This window comes from Pipistrellus kuhlii, unplaced genomic scaffold, assembly GCF_014108245.1.
Source record: "Pipistrellus kuhlii isolate mPipKuh1 unplaced genomic scaffold, mPipKuh1.p scaffold_m20_p_20, whole genome shotgun sequence".
NCBI classification, from domain to species: Eukaryota; Metazoa; Chordata; class Mammalia; order Chiroptera; family Vespertilionidae; genus Pipistrellus; species Pipistrellus kuhlii.
This window is the reverse complement of record NW_023425516.1, coordinates 15,027,594-15,048,326: the sequence shown is the minus strand read 5'-3', so window position 1 is coordinate 15,048,326 and position 20,733 is coordinate 15,027,594. Positions and strand designations below refer to the sequence as shown.

Below are 20,733 nucleotides of genomic sequence, written 5' to 3'. Positions count from 1 at the left end.
ATCCAAATGTCCAATCCGTGAACAGTGCATGAAACTAGGTTAAATCCATAGCAAGGAATGCCGGGTGCCCGTTTAAAAGAATGAAGTAGGTAAAAATAACAGCCAACACTTATATAGCACTTCAATGTGCCATATATATATATGTGTGTGTGTGTGTGTATTAGCTCACTGATTCTGCACAACAACCTCATAGATAGATGACACTATTATTCCTTTCTACAGATGAGAAAATTGAGGCACAGGAGAGTTACATAATTTGTAAGTGGTAAAGCTGAAATTGCAACTTAGGCAAGCTAATTCCAGAACCTATGTTCACAACCACTATGTTTTAGGTACTTTCAAATATCCAAGACATTTTGTTGAGAGGTAAAAAGTAAACTACAGAACAATACTTAAACTAATTCTGTGTATTTTAGACATGTATAGATATGCATAAACACATATATTCTATATATTTTTGTATATTTTATATAGTTCTACATGTATTATACACACACACCTCTATATGTGGGGGGTTATATATAAAATTACAGAAAGGCATTGAACGAACAAAAAGGGATAATGATTCCTTCTGGAAAGAAGCCTGGGATGGGGACTAGTCAAAGGGAACTTTAGCTCATTTGGACTGTTTTGGTTGTTTAATTTGGACTTTACTCAGCAGGTCCTCTACACTTGACTCCCTGATTTCCTCCCAACCAATAAGAAATCTCTGGATATTTAAAATATTAGAGGGTTTCTTTGTCTTTCCCTCATCCAAGGACACCCCAGTCCTATTCCTGCCGCTGAATGCTCAATTCACTGTCCATTGTATATGCATATACAATTTTATATAAAAAATTCATCACTGAAACTAAAAGTAATCACTACTGCCCAGCTGGCATGGTTCGGTGGTTGAGTGTCAACCTATGAACCAGGAGGTGATGGTTCAATTCCTGTTCAGGACACATGCCTGGATTGCAGGCTTGATTCCAGTGTGGGGCATTCAGAGGCAGCCAATCGATGATTCTCTTTCATCACTGATGTTTCTATCCTTCTCCCTTCCTTTCTGAAATCAATTTTATAAATATACTAGAGTCCTGGTGCACAAAATTCATGCATGGGTAGGATCCCTAGGCCTGGCGGGCAATCAGGGCTGATCTGTGGGGCAACTGTCGGGGCAATTGGGGGGCCCCCACTGGCACCCGCCTTGGCTAGCCTAGGGTCTGTGGGCTGGGGGCAGCTCTTACATTGAGCGTCGGCCACTTGGTGGTCAGTGCATGTCATAGCGACCGAATGTTCTGCTGTTTGGTCAATTTGCATATTAGGCTTTTATTATATAGGATATAGATATAATCACTAAAGGCCCAAGATAGAATGAAACGTAATGGAAATATAAATAATTTAAATTGTAACAGTATAATTTTCTGAAGATAGTCAATCTCCAGTAGCCTAAATTGAGGAAACATAATAAAGAAATTTTACATAGGGCATGGAGTTCCAGTTCGGATTCACCTTTAGACTCAGAAATCATTCATTCTTGGTTAGCAAGAGTTCTTGGTTAACTTGTTTAAGAGTTTGCTATTTGCTAAATGGGACTTAGATATGTCCAAGTTTGCAGTTCTTAATTATTCTATATGAAAAAAAGAAGTAAAATTTTTAACCTTCTTTCCCTAGACATTAAAATATGTGTCCTTTGTGGATGAATTCCACATTAGGATGGTGGACAAGCAGCTACTTGGGAGAAGTCTGCAAGATGTCAAAGGCAAAGAAATCCCAGTAAGTTAAAACATTTAGTCTTCTCTCTCTCTCCCCCCCCCCTCTCTCAAAGAAAACTTACTATTAAATATGAACACATATAGAAATTTGTAAAGATCATACTTGAATTTTAACGAAGTAAACACATGCAACCAGCACCCAGATGAAAAAAAGTGAATATCACTCACAGAAGTCCCGTTGATGTCTCTACCCTATCACTACCCACCCCCAAAGCCATTGTCTTATTCCAACGGTTAGTTTTACCTCTTCTAGAATTAAAAAATATTGTTTTTACTTTTCAATTACAGTTGTAATTCAAAATTATATTGGTTTCAGGTGGTTACCTCTTCCAGAATTTTATAAAATTTGAATCCTATAGCATATATTCTATTGAGCGCCTAGGTTCTTTCACTCAACATTATTTTTATGAGAGTCATCCATGACTTTGCATATAGCAATAGTTCATTCTCGTTGTATAATTTCTATTTTATAAACATGCAGTTTATCTGCCCTTCCTCATGTTGATGGATAAATTTGAGTAGTTTCCCTTTGGGGTTCGTGCCAATGATGCTGCCATGGGAAACATAGGCACCTAAACATAGGGCATACATTCAGCTTTAGGAGTTACTACTAAACACTTCTCTAAGTGGGTGTTCTAATTCACGCTCTCCTCAGCAGTTCAGGCTGTCGGACATCTTCACTAATGTATTAGTTTTCTATGGCTGCTGTAATAAATTACCGCAAACTAAGTAGCTTAAAAAACAACAGAAATGGCCTGTTTCAAAGTTCTGGAGGCTAAAATGTCTGCAACCAGGATGTACTGCTGTGAACATTCATATATGAGAACTTATTCACTTTTAAAGTACTTGACTCAGACTTTCTTTGTCAGGTGAATGAAGGTATATGTCACAAAGAGTAGACATTTATAAATGATGTCAATTATGACAATTTCTCTTAGAGCACAACAAAGGGATTCTCCAGTAGAGGGAGCCTGGTGGGAAAGGAGAGGAGCTCAGTCAACAAACAATTACTGACTACTTGTGCTGGGTACTGGCCGAGGCATTGGGGATATGACAATAAACAAAACAGACAGGGACCCTGCTTTCATGCAGAAGAATCATCAAGTACCGTATTTTTCGGACCATAAGACGCTCCGGACCATAAGACGCACCAGTTTTTAGAGAAGGGAAATGAAGAAAAAAAGATTCTGAAACAAATAGTGTCCTAAAATATTTTATGTGCATTAAAACCCAACATCACAGTCATAAACACATGTAATCAACCCTGTAAAGTAAATAGCAGCATTTAGAACCATTTTAGAGCCGGGCAAGCACACAGAGACCACACAGAGCCGGGCAAGTAAAAAAACTTTTTTTTTAAAGTATATGTGTAGGCTATATTTGGACCATAAGACGCAGGGACTTTCCCCCCCCCCCCCCCCTTCTGGGGGGAAAAAAGTGCGTCTTATGGTCCGAAAAATACGGTAAACATATTAATTAAAAAGACCCTTTCAGATGGCAATAAGTACTAGGGAGGATGGAGAATCTCAGGTGCAGTAAGAGAAGGACCTGGGAGGAGCATTACCTGTTTGGGTGGTCAGGCTCTTTTGGAGAGGTGATATCTGCACCAAAGCTTGGCTATTCTGATTTTCACTTTCTAAATCTGTGCAATGGAGATAAGGACACAGAACTCATGGGATTCTTCGAAGGCTTAAATGAGGCCGTGCTCGTAACAGACTATCACAGTCCTGATACATATGTTTAACACACGGTATTATGTAATATTAAATGTGATTTTGTGAGTTAATAATAAAACTGAAGAACCTAGAACTCTAGGGGTTGTCGTTCCTGATAGGTTTGGAAACTTGACTTTTCCAGAGACCCTTAATGGACTTCACAGACTTGTCCAGGCTGCCCCTGTCTCTCCAAGATCCACCTCCCATTCCTGGGCAACCAGAGGCGATCCAGCTGCTTAGTGAGGAGGCAACACCCGGATCCAGCAGCAGCCCGAGCTGGTGCCAGTGCGGAAATTGCCTCCCATCCCAACTCCGCAAGAGTCAACAATGCCTGGAGGAGCTGTGCTGTCGGAAGAAGCCAGGCGCCTGCATCACGACCTCAGAGCCATTCAGGAGGCTCATCCTGTCCAGACGGGCCCTGCAGTTCCTTCTGCTCTACCAGGAGCCCTTGCTGGAGCTGGATGCGGATGCCACCAACAACCAGCTGCGGCACTGCGCCTACAGGTGCTATGCCATCTGGCGCTTCGGCTCCAAGGACCTGGCTGACTTTGCCATCCTGCCCAGCTGTTGCCGCTGGAGAATCCGGAAAGAGTTTCCTAAGAGTGAAGGCCAATACAGTGGCTTCAAGAGTCCTTACTGATGGAACAGAGCAGTCATAGGCACATTATTCTGCTTGCATCCCGAGCTTCAGCAGCCAAGATCTGTGGCCAGATTTCCTCCGCTGCCACTCTGCATGTGTCAGAGAGCAGAGAGACCTGGGTAAACAAACAGACCAGCCAGAATCCCTCAACATGGACTGAGAGTCGGCAGATTTAGACTTCTGTCTCAATTCTGTCCTGGGAATCTGTGTGATGTAAGGCCTTTAACCTCTGTGCCTCAGTTGCCTTATGATTCAACCTACTTTCTTACAGAGATATTGGGAGGAAAAATTGAGACAGTGTATACAAGCTTTCTTGTTAATGCATAGAGAGCTATATGAATATAAAACAACTCATTATGAGGTCTCACCAGGATAATGTCCAACTCTGAACAAACTCTTTGGGTCTTGAGTCTTGATTGGAGAATGTGAAGGATCAAAGTGGCTACAAATTCCTTGGCCTTTGTCTCTAAGGACCTGAAGGTTAGGTCTCTTCCCCTTGTGCCTGGGCAGCTCTGATTGCTTATCCAATAGTGGAAGTGATGCTGGGTCAGTTTCAAGGTCTTGGTCTTAAGAGGCTGGCAATTTACACTCCTTGTCCTTTGCCACTTGCTGTGCAGGATACCAGCCCTCAGGTAAAAGTCTGACTATCCTGAGACAGCCCTGCTGTTATGAAACCCAAGCAACCATGTGGAGAGGAGAGATGAACTACCAGTCCCAGCTTTCAAATCATACAAGCCCAGTCACTAGGCATGGGAGAGAAGACTTTAGACCCTTCCAGAGCCCGCTAACACATGTGTGCAACTGTATGAGACACTCCAAGTGAGAGCTGACCCATGAACGCACAGAACAAAATTGTTTTAAGCTGCTACATTTTGGGTCTTTTGTTCTATAGCAACAGATAACTGGGACAAGAGAGCAAGCCGGACTCTTGGGGACATAGATTCAGCCCATACCTTCCCTGGTCCTAAAGGTTTTAGGGAGCCTCGACCACCCCTGGAACCCTTAGGGGCCTGGGTTCCCATTCAGCAGTTCTAGGAGGGCTGCAGATGGAATCAGGTAACTCACCAGCCCAGCCCTGGAATCCATCCATTCTAACTGCCAAGCTGCCCAATACATTCCAATTGCATCACATTTCTACGACTGGATATAACCACTGATGTTAAAAACTAGGAAAGGCCACCTTTAAGCTTTTAATGTCTTGCGCTTTGCAGCCAATTAAAGTAGATGCAGTCTGGATGCTACTCAAAAAGTAACCTACACCCAAACCTTTACCACCCCCTACATCAGCCTCTAAAAATATGCAAGTGGATAGTACCAGGTTGTGGGATCCTCCTGCAGGGTTTCCTTTTCATGGTTTTGTCCACAGAATCGACTGTTTCTAAATAACTATTGTGAAGAATAAATAGAGCCCACTATTCCACACTGTTACTAATGAAGGATCTGCCAGTTTTTTTTATATTTACTCTAAGATTTACCATTTTTGATACTTCTTAAAAAACAGCCTTTTTTTTTTTTTTGTGATACAGGATTTTATCTGGCTTTCAACTCAGGAATCAAGTTCATTAGGTCAGACTGCACTGTCATTTTTGCAACCTTTCCAGTATATTTTTTAAAAGTGGAATGTATATATGACTTCTTCAGAATAGCAATTCTTACTCCAGAATTCTATTAACAGCTACAGATTTCCATTCTGATGGCCTCCTAGTCTTTATACCTTTATTTTTTGGTGCCTGATTCCTGATGAGTTTTTGTTATGTTGTGGAAACTAGAGTCAGAATTTGGGGTGACAGATAATCACTGGATCCACCTACTGTTCTCCTTCCCTTTCTTCACATATGCTTTAAGTGAGAGGGTGATGTGTGACATCAACAGTGTGTAAAATGTCTGACACTTCCTACAAAGACATGCATCATGTTTGAATTTTTATTCTTTAGTCTCTTACATAAAATAATGTCATTGCCAAAGGCACACCAACGAGAATCACATTTTGTAGGACCTGTCTTCTTGTACTTCAATGCAGTCTTCTGTTATGATAACTGCACAATACTCACTGATTCATCTCTATATCAGAGATGTGCTTTCTTGTAACACTGATTTCATGCAGAATAGGTAATGGACTTGCATTTCTCTCCTCAAAGGAAACAATTTTTTAAACACTTCCATATTCTAGCTTGGCAATGTAGCTGTCTTAACCTGATAGTTTTGATATTAAAAAATAATGTATAATTCATGATTATTGAAATGTTTCTTTTCCTTCCTTTTCTCAGAATATCACCAATAACAGTTAACTCGTTCACTGACACATTCATTTGATACATATATACATACTAGTAGTCCTGTGCTGGAATCTGTGCACCAGTAGCTCTCTACGGGGCCTGGCTGTTCCATGCCCGCTTCCCAGAGGATCTCCATGGCCCAGAGGCCTATCCATGGCAGGGCGTGGAATCCTTTGCCTTGTCACTAGGGCGACGACATAAATGTCCCCTTCCTCTCCCTTCCCCCAGGTTGCTCTGTGCCCACTGCCCAGAGGCCCTCCACAGCTGGGGTGGAATGCTTGCCTTGTTGCTGTGGCAACCAAGCAAGCATTCCACAAGGCTGCTCACACTGTCCACTCTCAGCAACCACCCTCCTGTAACTGGGGGACTCCAGCGGGGCTGAGAGGATTAGACACTGCCATCTTGTGTGACTATGGGCACCATCATATTTGTGATGGAGTGACGGTTAATTTGCATATTACCCTTTTATTTAGATAGGATATATGTATGAGTATACATATATTCATTAAGGCACTGTGACATAAGATGTATATTTGTTCTTTGTACCTACTTCCTGACATAAAATTTCCATAAGATACAGCTATTCCACTTCTAGGTAGAAATCTGAAAGAACTGAAAGCAGAGATTCAAATGGCTATCCATACACAAATGTTCATAGCAGCATTGCTGACAACAGCCAAAAGATGAAAACAACCCAAGTGTTCACCAACAGATTAATAGATAAACAAAATGAAGAATACCCACAGAGTGGAATAATTATTTGGCCATAAAAAAGAATGATGCACTGAAACATGCTACACCGTAAAAGACCATTGAAAACATTATGCTAAATGAAAGAAGTCAGGCACAAAAGATCAAATGTAAGATTCCATTTATACAGAGTATCTAGCCTAGGTGAATCCATAGAAATAGAGAACAGATTGGTGGTTGCCAAAGGCTTGGGGAGGAGGGGAAATGAGGAGTGACTACATAAGGATGTGGGGTTTCCTTTGGGGCTAATAAAAGTGTTTTGGAACCTGGTAGATATTTTTTGGCTGCTCAGTACAGGATACTGTTGGTAATGATACTGACAGCCATTCCTTACATTTCTCTTCCTCTTAGATATATAACCATGGTAAGGAGTTGGGCCTTTTCACCTTCTGTTCTTGAAAACTAGATTGACAGTGATGATGTATTTTCACTCAAACAATCCCACAAACCCAAGCTTTGCGCACTGCTTGAACCTATGTTCTGAGTATTTTCAAGAGACAAGTTAAAGATGATTTCTCCACTCATATTTCTAATACCTTTATGCCTTTATTATAATTTAAATTATATAGTTAACAAAAATCTCTCCTAATAGTCTGCTCACTAGCCAAAACTGGTTTGGCTAAGTGGATGGATTGTTGGCCTGTGGACTGAAAGGTTCCAGGTTTGATTCCAGTCAAGGGCATGTTTGATTCCAGTGGGGGGTGTGCAGGAGGCAGCTGATCAATATTTCTCTCTCATCCATGTTTCTAGCTCTCTATCCCTCTCCCTTCCTCTCTGTAAAAAAAATCAATAAAATATATACTTTAAAAAATAGTCTGCCCACTGATCTTTCTATTATGTCATTTGAAAATTCTTAGTTATTATTCTTGAAAGTAAGTGTCCAACCAATTATTATTTTAGAGACCAAGTGTATGAAAATTCATTCACTAGAGGGGGGTCCTTCAGCCAAGCTGCCCCCTCTCACAGTCCGGGAGCCCTCAGGGGCAGGAGGCGATCAGGGGAAGGCGACTCCCACATCACACCTCTGCTGCTGCCACTACCAGCAGCACAAACCTTGGGTGGCCCCGGTTACCTGAGCCTTGGATGGCCCCGTGTGATTGGGCTGCAACAACACCTCCATGGCCTTTCAGTCCTAATACCACCTTGGAATTCCTATTTTCCTTGTTGGCTCTCTTCTCCTGATCACCATCACAACTGTTTTGAATCTTCTTCACACTCATCAAACCTCTCTCTGCCTTTTCCTTTCTCTGTCTTAAGGCACCTCTTCTTCCTATTTCGCACAAAAAATAGATGCCATCTGACTGAGCCCGTCCTATCCTTACTCCCTTACCTGCAACTACACTCACCTTTCCCTCTATCCCAGTGGTTTTCAACCTCCCTAATGCCACGACCCTTTAATACAGTTCCTCATGTTGTGGTGATCCCCAACCATAAAATTATTTTTTTGCTACTTCATAACTGTAATTTTGCTACTGTTATGAATCATTATGTAAATATCTGTGTTTTCGATAATCTTAGGCAACCCCTGTGAAAGGTTCATTTGACCCCCAAAGGGTCGTGACCCACAGGTTGAGAACCACTGCTCTATTCCACGTATCTTATCAGCATGCAGAATTATCACACAGCTTTATAATCGCTCTTAGTATCTCCTTGGCCTCTGGCTTATTTGTGAATCACTGGCTTTTGTGCTGGTTTCCTCTCCTTCCTGGATGCCTCTGCATAGTCTCCTCGGTGTTGGCGTCCTTTAGGGATCTGCCCTCAGCCTTGCTCTATGCCACTATACCCGCTCCCTGGGCAGACCTCACACATCCACTCTTGCCCCTTCTCTCCATTTTCCAAGGTGCAACTGGAGTGACTTCACTAAAGTGAAAATGAAATCATGCTGTGCTTCTGCTTATAAGCCTGCTTGTTGCTCTCCGGACAAAGTCTAGACTCATGAGCACAGCACAGGGGGCTGAAATATATGGGGTTTCCTCAAAGCACACCCTGAGACAAGAATGCTGGCGAGTAGTTCCACTGGGAGGTTGAGGGCTGGGAAGGGGATTTGGGAAATAGGGCAGGGAAAGCAGTCAATACAGGAAGCATTCAAGAGCAGGTCTGTAACAAGAAACACACACACACACACACACATACACACACACACACACACACACCTCTTCACCCAAGCCCTCACATCCCCCCATTCCATTCATGACCTCACTTTCTACTTCACAAAAAAACAGAGTCCACCAATCTTGATGTTCTTCTTTGAACATCTTTGTGGATTTTGTTGTTGTTTTTGTTAAGCCTCACCCGAGGATATTTTAATTGATTTTTTGAGAGTGGAAGGGAGGGGAAAAAACAGAGAGAAACATCAATGTGAGAGAGACACATCGATAGGTTGCCTCCTACATGGGCCTTGATCAGAATCAAACCTGTAACCCTTCATTCCACAGTCTGACACCTACCCACTGAGAAAACTGGCTAGGGCTCTTTCAACATTTTTGAATGGCTTAAATGTTTCCATCTTAACTACCCCTCCCTCTCAACCTTTCCTTGACTCTATGTCCTCCATCAAAAACCACCCTGAGCCCTAACTGGTTTGGCACAGTGGATAGAGCATTGAAGGGTCCAGGGTTTGATTCCAGTCAAGGGCATATGCCCAGGTTTCAGGCTCAATCCCCATGAGGGGGTGCACAGGAGGCAGCCAGTCAATGATTCTCTCTCATCACTGATGTTTCTATCTCTCCCTCTCCCTCTCTCTTCCTCTCTGAAATCAATAAAAAAAAAACCTATCCTGACCTCCCTCCCCTTGTGGCTAAGCTGCAGGAAAAGCAGTTCTCATCTGCTCTTGCAAGGCCCTCTCATCAGTCTTTCCCTGCACAATGTTTGGGGGAGGGTGTTCCATTGAGAAGATGTGATTTGACGTGTCTTTGGGTATTTAAGTCTGGCGATTCTGCACAGGTGAGGATCTTAGAAAGGCTTGGTCTGGATATAGAGATGTTTAAAGATCTATCAGTAATTTTTAAAAGTAGTGTCTGTTAGGTGTGATCAAATAATTGAATTGATACCCCGTCCCCTAGGAATTGATCTGTAAGTCACTTCACAATGGACATTCCACTTGCTTAAACCACATCCCAGCTGTTAAGACCATTATCTCTCTCCTCTGGAATTTCCGAGAATCCCAACCTGCACATTGAATTCTCTGCCCAGAAATAATCCACTTAGAGTTCTTTAAAAACCTCTGACTTCCAGTCTTTGGGTGCTGGCACCATTTGGGGCTCAGCCCACCTGGGTTTCCAGATGACCTTTACCCCTTTGGCCTCGTGCATTCCTCCTTTGGTGACCCTGACTGTGCCTGCATATGGAAGAGAAAACTTCATAGAAGTGGCCTTAGTGTGCACTCAGCTCAGAGCTTCAGATTAAGGATCCTTGGACCATTCGAAATCTTTTCTTTAAAATATATTATAATGATTTTTTACAGAGAGGAAGGGAGAGGGATAGAGAGTTAGAAACATCTATAAGCTGCCTTCTGCACACTCCTCACTGGGGATGTGCCTAAAACCAATGTACATGCCCTTGACCTGAATCAAACCTGGGACCCTTCAGTCCCCAGGCCAACGCTCTATCCACTAAGCCAAACCAGGTAGGGCACATTGGAAATTTAAACTTTATTGCTTCTCAGGAAACAGGGCCCTGGGTCCACTTTAAAACACAAATTTGAAGATGACTGTTTTATAAAAAACCTGCTTTGCTTTGAGTCTGCCAAAATTTGCTTTCATTGAAATATAACTAAACTCCACCAGAAACCTACAAAAACTCTGTCCCTTTGCTTGGGGACACCCATGGCTCCTCTGGCATGTGTTCACCCTCATTGAGGGGCCAAATCCTAGCTTTGTTGGATGGCAAGTTTGTTCCTGGGAGTCTTAGGCTGCTGGGCCCAAGTCCTGGATGGACTCCCAGGGCACAGAGAAGGACAGAGAGAGGATCCAGACAGAGAGTCATGCAGGAAATATTCAGCATAGAAATAAAGTCCACCCCCTTCCCCACTACCCAGCAAATCTGATTCCCCACTATCTACAGACAGGAGTGTTGTGGGGTGAGGGTGGAAGGGGAGGCGGAGACCATCGTTCACCCAGTGTTCATACACATCGGAGCTGAATAAAGGGCACAGAGAATGACAGAAAATGAATCAGTCAGTCTCTGAGCGGCTCTTGAGGCCATGGAAAGATCTAGGCCCTTTACTAAGGCACAATGGAAGCACTGGGTCTCCTGACATTTGAAGGGCTGCCCCTTTCCCCCAAATGAAATGAGTCAAAAAAGTGAAAGGAACAGAATTCTAAAAATAAAATAAAATAAGCCTGCCCTTCCTTTGAACACCATCATTGTGTCAGCATGTGAGGGAGGCCAGCGGGGGCGGGGTCAGCTGCCGGGCAGGCCTATAGGACTTGACTTCCCTTGCTCATCCCCCAGCCACATCTGGGCAGCAGCCAGGGTCCGCCCCCAGTCTGTCATCATTGGAGGAGCTCAAACTTAAAGGCTCCAGTTTAAATTCAGGGTGTTTCATTTTCTCTTACTGGTGGGCCTGCCGTGGCCCTTCTGGAGCCAGCCCCAGGACGAGAGCAAGCCTCTCACCATGCCAGCCTGCATGAAAGCCTGCATGCTAGGCTGCTGCAATTGTATTCTCCTGTATAAGACCAACAAAGTCATCGAGATCCAGAGCAGGGGCTTTGGCTTTATTAAGTTGTTCTGCTTCATGTCTGCCATTTTCATTATTAGGTAAGTGGAGTGCGGAGGTGACCCCAGATCTCTGCAGAGGAAGCCGCCACAGGAAACCCCAAGGTGCAGCTTCTGGTGCACATCCTGAAGCCCTCAAGGTTTTAAGACCTGAGATGTGTGTCTCACAGCAAGTTGGCAGAGAAGTGTGTGTGTGTGTGTGTGTGTGTATGTGTGAGATACGTGTGTGTTTGTGTGTTGGGGAGGGGGGCAGCGGGTGGCCAGCAAGTAGCAGACAGGAGGAAGCTGTGCCAGTTTGCTACAGAAAAAAGCTTGGGAGGCAAGTGTGACACTCTGGGTTCTATCCCAGGCCTGCCAGGGCGAAATGGGTAGGGCATGCCTGGGAAAGGTGGGAAAACACAGGGCAACACCCTTGATTTCCAGGGAGAAAGCCATAAATCGGGGTGCAAGTAGTGATGTTTCTGGTAGCTGTCTGAGTCATCATTGCTTAGGAGCAGGAATAGGACTGTTATAGAAGACTGGAGAAAAAACAAACTATGCCTAGAGAAAAGGAGTTTCATTTTAATTATGTGCAGGACCAGAGAAAATTTGCCTTTTAAATTCTGGGCCCCCCAACATGGAGGAAACCTTTTCTATTTATACTTTTTCTAGCTCCTTTGTCTCCCAAATTTGGAATGAGACTTCTAGGTCTTCTGAGGAAGAAGGCCTGCATGCTGGGAAGGGGCCATGCAACCATATCTCAAGGTCTGGTCTGGTGTCAGCACTGACAACTCTGTCTGGGGCATAGTTGGCCTCTCTGGAATGGCTGTAGTCTTATTTTCCTTATTATTTAAACAAGCAAGTGTTTACAGAAGCCAAAAGAGCAGGGTTAAAATTTCAAACAGCAGTTTTTATATAAGATGGATGCTTCAGGGCCAGACTTGTAAATATCAGTTTAGATCGACTCCATGGATAGGAAGGCTCCCCATGCTCTTATTTTTCTTTTACAGCTTATTGAGATATAATTTGTATATTATACAATTCTCCCATTTAAACGGTACAATTTCATAGTTTTTATCACATTCACAGAGTTTTAAAATCATCACTACAATTTTAGAATATTTACATCACCTCAAGAGGAAATTCCATCTCCCTTAAGAAAGTAGTGGGTAGTGGTGGAGTGGGGAGAGACAGTCAAAAAACAAACATCTGTTATAAAATCTCAATTGATATTCATGATTTGAACAGTGCAGTTATGGGGCAATTCCCATGTTATGGACTCCACTTCGTGATTATATGTCACAGCTTAATTTCCCAGCTTCTCTTGCAGCTTAGTCATGAGAACCAAGACCAAGCTTTTCAAATATAAGAACTATGCAACACTTTAGTACGCAGGGAGTAACATCATGTGATGGGCATGAGCAGAATTCATCTTTAGGAATTTATGGGGGCAGTACAAACCTTGACATAACCAATGGGAACCACTTCCCTGAAACTCATGCTTTAGAAATCCTGCTGTGGCACTCTGCTGGCTGCAAGCTTCTCCAAGAAATAAAAAGCCAGTTTCCTTTTGCTGCTTAAGGAATTACTCCAAACTCAGTGGCATAAAACACCATCCACATAGTTCTATAGGTTAGTGATTTGGGCAATGACTGGGTTCTCCACTCAGTGACTCACAAGGTTGAAATCAAACTGTGAGCTGGGTCAAGTTCTCACTTTAGGTCTCTGGGGGAACTTTTTACTTCTAAGCTCATTCTTGTTGGTAAAATCCCAATTCCTTACAGTTACAGGACTGAGAGCTCTGTTTCCTAGCTGGCTGGGCCACTCTCAAGATCCTAGAGGTATCAAGAATTTTTTCTCACCTAAGACATTTCACACACATTAAGATAAATATGCAGAAGTTATCATTTTATGTCTCAAACTATAACAGCCTGAGTCACTGTATGCTTCCACTAGCAAAGCAAAAGTGCCTGCACCACCTTTTAAGAGGTGAATCTTACAGGTCACCTGCATTCTTTGTGAATGTGGCCTTTACCAGCTTCAAGCCAGTGATGACACAATGAATTGTTCTCATGCTTCAAGTCTCTGACTTCTCTTCTGAGACCAGCCAAAGAAAACAATTGGCTTTTATTTGTTTGTTTGTTGATTTATTTTTAACACTCTGCTTTTAAAGGGCTCATGGGGTTGAGTCTGGCCTACCCAGGTGTTCTTCCTATCTTAAGGTCAGCTGTACAACAGAATCTAAACATGGAAGCATATCTGTCATACTCAAAGTTCAGGGAGTTAGGCAGGGTTCATACACCAGGATATAGGAAACACTGGGAGTCATCTTAGAGGTCTTCCTGTCACAGGGCCAGAATGTGCCCATTCAGAGCTGTGCTCCCCTATCCCACCATGCACTGGGGTTGCAGGACCACAGAATTCTCTTCCCAAATAGCCTTGAACCTCTTCCCAGATTTATTCTCTTGAGAGAAGACTATAGCATCGATGGGCACCGGCAGGTGTATACAGGTGGAGGATGTGGAGGGAGGTTAGGCATGGAGGAGACAGGAATACAAATGTAGGGAGAGAGATCATTTAGGAGACTACAGGGTAATCCAGGTGAGAGTTGATGGTGACCTGGCCTAAGGAAGTGCCAGTGGTAGAGAAGTAGATGGATTTGAATAACCTTAGGAAAATAAAACAATAGAATGTATGAGGGGGAAATGAGGGGAAAGTTAAGGAGTGTGCCATAATCAGGCTTGAGGAACTGATGGATAGTAGAAGAATTTATTGGGGTAGGGAATATGGGAGGAAAAGCCCATTTGGGGGTGGAAGACGAGTTTAAAACTTAAGGTTTGATGTGTCTGTGGGACACAAAAATGTAAAGGCTCAGCGAGTAGTTAGATATATAAATCAGAAGCTAAAGATACAGATTTCTATATGGGGTAACCAGAACCATGGAAGTAGTTGCAACTGACCAGCAAGAGAAGACATACATGAGATGGCAAGAGGGCTTGCTAACCTTTAAGTGATGGGAGCACAGAGGTCCTGATAGGATGTCAGCAGGGAGGGCATAGAGATACAAAGCAAGTCAGGAGAATGTGGACTCCAGGAAGCTGAGGGGAGAAGGGAAAGGAGCTAGTGCGTGACCATTGGTGTCCAATGCTGCTGAAAGTCCCAAAAAAGAACAGGTCTGTGGGGCATCTATCGGACTCAGTGAAGATGAAGTTGTTTACTTGGCAAGGGAGGCTTTGGAGGAGTGGTGGGGGCTGGCACTAGACTGGAGTGGGTGGAGGAATGGAGTAAGACTTGGAAATGGATGGGGTCACTCATTCTTCAAGGGACTTGGCTACAAAGGAGAAGAGAGGCACCAAGTGGTGGTGGGGGAAGAATATGGGGTCAAAGGAGGATTCATTTTCAAGATTGGAGCTGATGTTGAAATGCAGATGGAAAGGAGATGGGAGAGAGGGAAATTATAAGTGAAAATTGTTATGATCGTCAGAGACACCAACTAGCGAACCTAAGGAAAGCATGCTGTGTTCTGGGCTATTCTAATTGTTAGGCATTTCTTCTTCACTTCAAGCCCAAATCCATCTCCCTGTAATTTCCCCCTTTGTTAGAGTTCTGCCCTCTGGCCCTTCTACTCGACACTCTTCAGATGGCTGCACCTTGCTATCATATTTCTCCTCTTCTTCAAAATAGCAGCCCAACCCCTCCAGCCCTGTGGCCCCCAACACGGAGCCCAGACCTTTACAGTCTCAGCCAAGCCCCCACACCCACACTCTTGTTTGTCAAGTCCTCTTCAAATGTGGTGCAGGCACCACTAGCGGAAGCAAAGCAAAAGTGCCTGTTGTGGTTTGAGATATAAAATGATAACATCTACAAACTTATCTTACCGTGTGTGAAATATGTCTTAAGTGAGAAAAGACTCTTGTGCAAGTATGTGCCTGGCAACGTGAGGAAGGAGGGTGGAGGGGCAAAGCAGCACAGTGCTCATGAGAATAAACAGCCTCAGTGGTGAGACTGAATGCTTCCCCCGGTAGATCAGGAACAGGGTGTGGTCCTTTATGCGGTAAAAGGGACTTTGCAGATGTGATGAAGTTCAAGGTCTTGAGATGGGGAGGTTATCCTTGGTTATCTGAGTGGCCCCAGTTGTAATCACAGGAGTTCTTAAAAGAGAGAGGCAGGTGGGTCAGAGTTAGAGAAAGGAGACATGACAATGGGAGCAGGGGCTGGTCTGACAGGCTGGGAGCCCAGGAGTGCCTGCAGCCTCTAGAAGTGGGAAGAGGTGAGGAACAGGTTCTCTCATGGAGCCTCCAGAAGGAACCAGCCCTGCTGTCACCTGGATGTGAGCCCCAGGACCCCTAGAACTGTAGGGGAATAAATGTGTGTTGTTTTAACCCACTAGGTTCATGGTCATTTGCTACAGCAGCAAGGAGTAATCAATACAATCAGTATTTAACTGGCTTTGGCGGTGCAGCTCTCCACCACTATCTTTTCAGTGCCTCTCTTGCTTCCCGTGGCTGTTTGCCACGGCGAGTGGACCAGGAATGGACACAGTCTGATTCTTCTCTGGAGATTTTATGTGCAAAAAGCAGAGGCTGCGGTCCCAGCATCCCCATGAGGCACAGAAGGCACACAGCCTGGCGTCCATACTGGTTCTGGGGTAGGAGGGGGTTAACCAGGTGGAACCGGTTCACTTTCAGGTCAATTTAGAGTAACCTTTGCTCAGTGTGTCCAGACACTATGAGGAAGAGCAGGCTTGGCTGAGAGGCACTTCTTCCCGCACTGTGTTCTGAGGTCTCTCTCCATGCCTGCACGGTGCCAATTCCCCCAGATATGCCAGTCTGTGCAAGTTGCCAAAGTCATCCCTATTCAGATCCTGTGGATCGGGATTCTGAAGAACCTCATTATAGCGGGGATCCTTGTCTACATATGGTGAGTCAGGTGCAAAGTGCAAACCTGAGGGCTTCTGGGGCTGACTACCTTCTCCATCTCCCTTCCCTTCACACTCTGTTTCCCCTGTCCTTTCTGCCAGGCTTCTCTCATGTCAGCCCTCTCCACCTTCCATACTCTCTGCTCTCTTCTTCCTCATTATTTCTACCTACCCATCGGACATGACCTAGCTAAGACCCCAGCCCTTCCTGCTCCTTTTGCCTCAGGGACATGTGGTTTGCAGGCTTCACAGGTTCAGAATTTTAGCTACCCACAGTCTAAAGTCACAGGAAACAGGAAGCCAGGCAGTTAGCTCCTCATTCAGGGGCTAAACCCACAGTCCCTGAGACGTGCATGGCTTGTCTGAGTCTCCAAGTGAGTCAGAAAAGAGCTGCTCGGACGGTCGTTAGTATGTTCTTCCCATCGGGCAGGGCATTGCAAACTTTTTTCCCCCCTGTGATGTACCTCTGAAGCATATGAATTCTTAAAATGACACGTTTGTTATTATACAGAGATAAGTCTTCCGATGTATGGGGGCCTGGATTCCACTGAGGCTGCTCTAGAACACACTGTCCATTCTGGAATAGACGTGAGAGACCAGAACTGACCCAGGGTTATTCTGGGAAAAATGGTGCAATAGCCAATGGGGAAAAACACAGCACAGACCACGTTCATGTTGTGAAGAGAGGCAACAACGTACTGTTGAACAGCGTTATCTATTTGTCCGTGGAATTACATTGACTAGCTCTGTCTCATGGACGCCAGTCTCAATTCTGGATCTCTTGCCAACACTCTTTTTTTCCCCTTCCATTTTTTTATTAAGGTATTACAGTGTACATATCTTCTCATTGCCGACCACTCCACTCCCACACATTCCCCACCCCACCCCCCCGTGTCTTGGGTCCATTAGTTACGCTTATATGCATGCATACAAGTCCTTTGGTTCATCTCTTATCTCCCCCACTTCTCCCTAACCTTCCTGATGTAATTTGACAGTCTGTTTGATGCTTTACTGCCTATCTATCTATTTTTTTCTTCATCAGTTTTTAGTGTTCTTTATTATCCACAAATAAGTGAGATCATGTGGTATTTTTCTTTCATTGACTGGCTTATTTCACTTAGTATAATGCTCTCCAGTTCCATCCAGGTTGCTGCAAATGGTAAGAATTCCTTCTTTTTTTATGGAAGCATAGAATCCCATCGTGTAGATGTACCATAGTTTTCTAATCCACTCATCACTGACAGGCACTTAGGACATTTCCAAATCTAAGCTATTGTAAATTGTACGGCTATGAACATAAATAGGGGTGCATATATCCTTTCTTATTGGTGTTTCTAGTTTCTTGGGATAGTCCTATAAGTGGGATCACTGGGTCAAATGGGAGTTCCATTTTCAGGTTTTTTTTGAGGAAACTATACTGTTCTCCAGAATGGCTGCACCAGTCAGCATTCCCACCAGCAGTGCAAAAGAGCCCCCTTTTTCCACATCCTCACCAGCACTTGTTGTTTGTTGATTTGTTGATGATAACCATTCTGACAGGTGTGAGATAGTACTGCATAGTAGTTTTGATTTGTATCTCTTGGATAATTAGTGACTTTGAGCATGTTTTCATGTGTCTCTTGGTCTTCCTTCTGTCTTCTTTCAAAAAGATTCTATTTAGGTCGGTTGCTAATTTTTTAATTGGATCATTTATCTTCTTTTTACTAAGTTTTATAAGTTGCCTAAGAATGTTGAAGATTAAAATTTTATCAGTGATAACATTTGCAAATATGTTCTCTCATACAATGGGCTTTCCAGGTGTTTTGTTGATGGTTTCTTTTGCTGTGAAAAACCTTTTTATTTTAATGTAGTCCCATTTGTTTATTTTCTCTTTAGCTTCCATTGTCCTAGGAGCAGTATCAGTGAAAAAGTTCTTTTGGCATATGTCTGAGATTTTGCTGCCGGTGGATTCCTCTAGTATTTTTTTTTTAAAATATATTTTATTGATTTTACACAGAGAGGAATTGAGAGGGACAGAGAGTTAGAAACGTCGATGAAAGAGAAACATCGACCAGCTGCCTCCCGCACACCCCCCACTGGGGATGTGCCCGCATCCAAGGTACATGCCCTTTACCGGAATCAAACCCAGGACCCTTCAGTCCGCAGGCCGACGCTCTATCCACTGAGCCAAACCAGTCCTGGCTCCTCTAGTATTTTTATGGTTTCCTGTCTTATGTTTAAATCCTGTATCCATTTTGAGTTTATTTTTGTGTATGGTTTAAGTTGGTGGTCTAGTTTCATTTTTTTGCATGTATCTGTCCAATTTTCCCAACACTATTTATTAAAGAGACTATCTTAACTCTTTATGAACATTGTATGTTCATGCTTCTTTTGTCAAATATTAATTGAGCATAGTGGTTTGGGTCAATATCTGGATTCTCTATTCTATTCCGTTGGTCTAGATGGCTGTTCTGTGCCAGTACCAGGCTGTTTTGAGAACAGTGGACTTGTACTACAGCTTGAAATCTGATACTGAGATCCATCCTACTTTATTATTCTTTCTCAGATTGCTGCAGCTAATTGGGGTCTTTTTTTTATTCCAGATGAATTTTTGGAGAGTTCTTTCTAGGTCTGTGAAATATGCCATTGGTATTTTAATGGGGAGTGCACTGAATCTATAGATTGCTTTGGGTACTATTGATATTTTAATTACATTGATTCTACAAATCCAGGAAAATGGTATGTTCTTCCATTTGTTTACGTCTTCCTCTATTTTTGTTTTGTTTTGTTTTGTTTTGTTTGTTTGTTCTTTTAGTGTCCTGTAGTTTTTCTCAAATAGGTCTTTTACCTCCTTAGTTAAGTTTATTCTTAGGAAAAAAAAAAAAAAGTTTATTCTTAGGTATCTTAATCTTTTTGGTGAAATTATACATAAAATCGCTTTTTTAGTTTCTCTTTCTGTAAGTTCACTATTAGAGTATAGAAATGCCATAGAGAGGAGAAACCAAGATGGTGGCATAGGTAAACACCTAACTGTGGCCTTATACAATATCAAAACTTCAACTAAAAGACAAAACGGACACCATCCAGAACCACAGGAAAACTGGCCGAGTGGAAATTCTACAACTAGAAGAAAAGAGGAAAGCACATTGAGACTCAGAGGAACTGCAAGAGGCAGAGGTATGGAGAACCACAGGTGGACAGGATAGGGGGCTGTGTTCACCGGTTGCTGACTTTCTAAAGTGGGAGGGAGAAGGAAGCTCCCAACTGCACTGAACTCCAGTCCTGGGCAAGATGCTGGGAAACCAGACTCATTCGGGGGGAATCTGGACTATTAGGGAAAAAGAAAGCACACTGAGATTCAGAAGCTGAGGAAGGCAGAGGTATGGAGGCGCACATGCACAGAGAGAACTGACTGCTGAATACAAGGGAGGCTGACTGTGTGGCTGGCTTTCTAAAGTGGGAGGGAGAAGACTTCACTGAACTCCAGTTCCGGGCAAGTTTCTGGGAACCCCGATTCATTAGGGGAGAAACTGGACTGTCTAGCAGCAGGTGAAACTCAAGGGCAGCTTTCTCCCAGAGGTGCTTACAGTGATTACCAGGAGACAATGAGACCCAGGCGCCTCATATGGCAGGGCTAATGGGAAACCAAGTCTGTCTGTTCCACCCTGAACACAGAGGCTTTTGCAATTTTGCAAGTCTTGTCTCATAAGAGTGTCTCCAGCACAGAAGTTCTCCCAGCATAGACATAGCTGATCCTCACAGCCAATTGGCCTGAAGGTCAATTCCTCCCAGTGATATCAACAACAATCAAGACTTAACAACAAGGCTGAGCACACAGTCCACAAAGTGGTGCACCTCAGGTAACTTGGGAGGCTGAGTCACTGTGCCCTAGAGGACACCTAGCACACAAAGCTACTCTACCAATTCAGGGAAGCAGCAAAAATGCAGAAACAAAGAAACGAATCACAAATGAAAGAAATGGAGAAAAGCAAATGACTAGATATAG

The 20,733-nt window shown here is 43.5% G+C and overlaps 3 protein-coding genes across 7 annotated transcripts in view; 2 read left to right on the top strand and 1 right to left on the bottom strand.

Moving 5' to 3' along the window:
• The window catches only part of P2RX7 (purinergic receptor P2X 7), a 36,366-nt gene extending 30,040 nt beyond the window's left edge, over positions 1-6,326 (top strand). The window contains exons 12-13 of one of the 2 annotated variants that reach the window (XM_036449306.2): positions 1,654-1,755; positions 3,612-6,326. In XM_036449306.2, the coding sequence (XP_036305199.1) occupies positions 1,654-1,755; positions 3,612-4,109 (600 nt within the window). In that variant the 3' untranslated portion in view covers positions 4,110-6,326. The remainder of the gene's footprint in view (positions 1-1,653; positions 1,756-3,611) is intronic. The other variant, XM_036449307.2, reaches the window with a different exon arrangement.
• Positions 1-20,733, bottom strand: part of IFT81 (intraflagellar transport 81) — a 162,606-nt gene that overhangs the window by 99,275 nt on the left and 42,598 nt on the right. The window lies entirely within an intron of this gene.
• Positions 11,302-20,733, top strand: part of LOC118725483 (P2X purinoceptor 7-like) — a 42,491-nt gene continuing 33,059 nt past the window's right edge. Inside the window, exon 1 of one of the 2 annotated variants that reach the window (XM_045585587.1) lies at positions 11,302-11,893. In XM_045585587.1, coding sequence (XP_045441543.1) covers positions 11,751-11,893 — 143 coding nt within the window. In that variant the 5' untranslated portion in view covers positions 11,302-11,750. Of the gene's footprint in view, positions 11,894-16,331; positions 16,751-20,733 lie in introns of those variants that run through there. The other variant, XM_045585588.1, reaches the window with a different exon arrangement.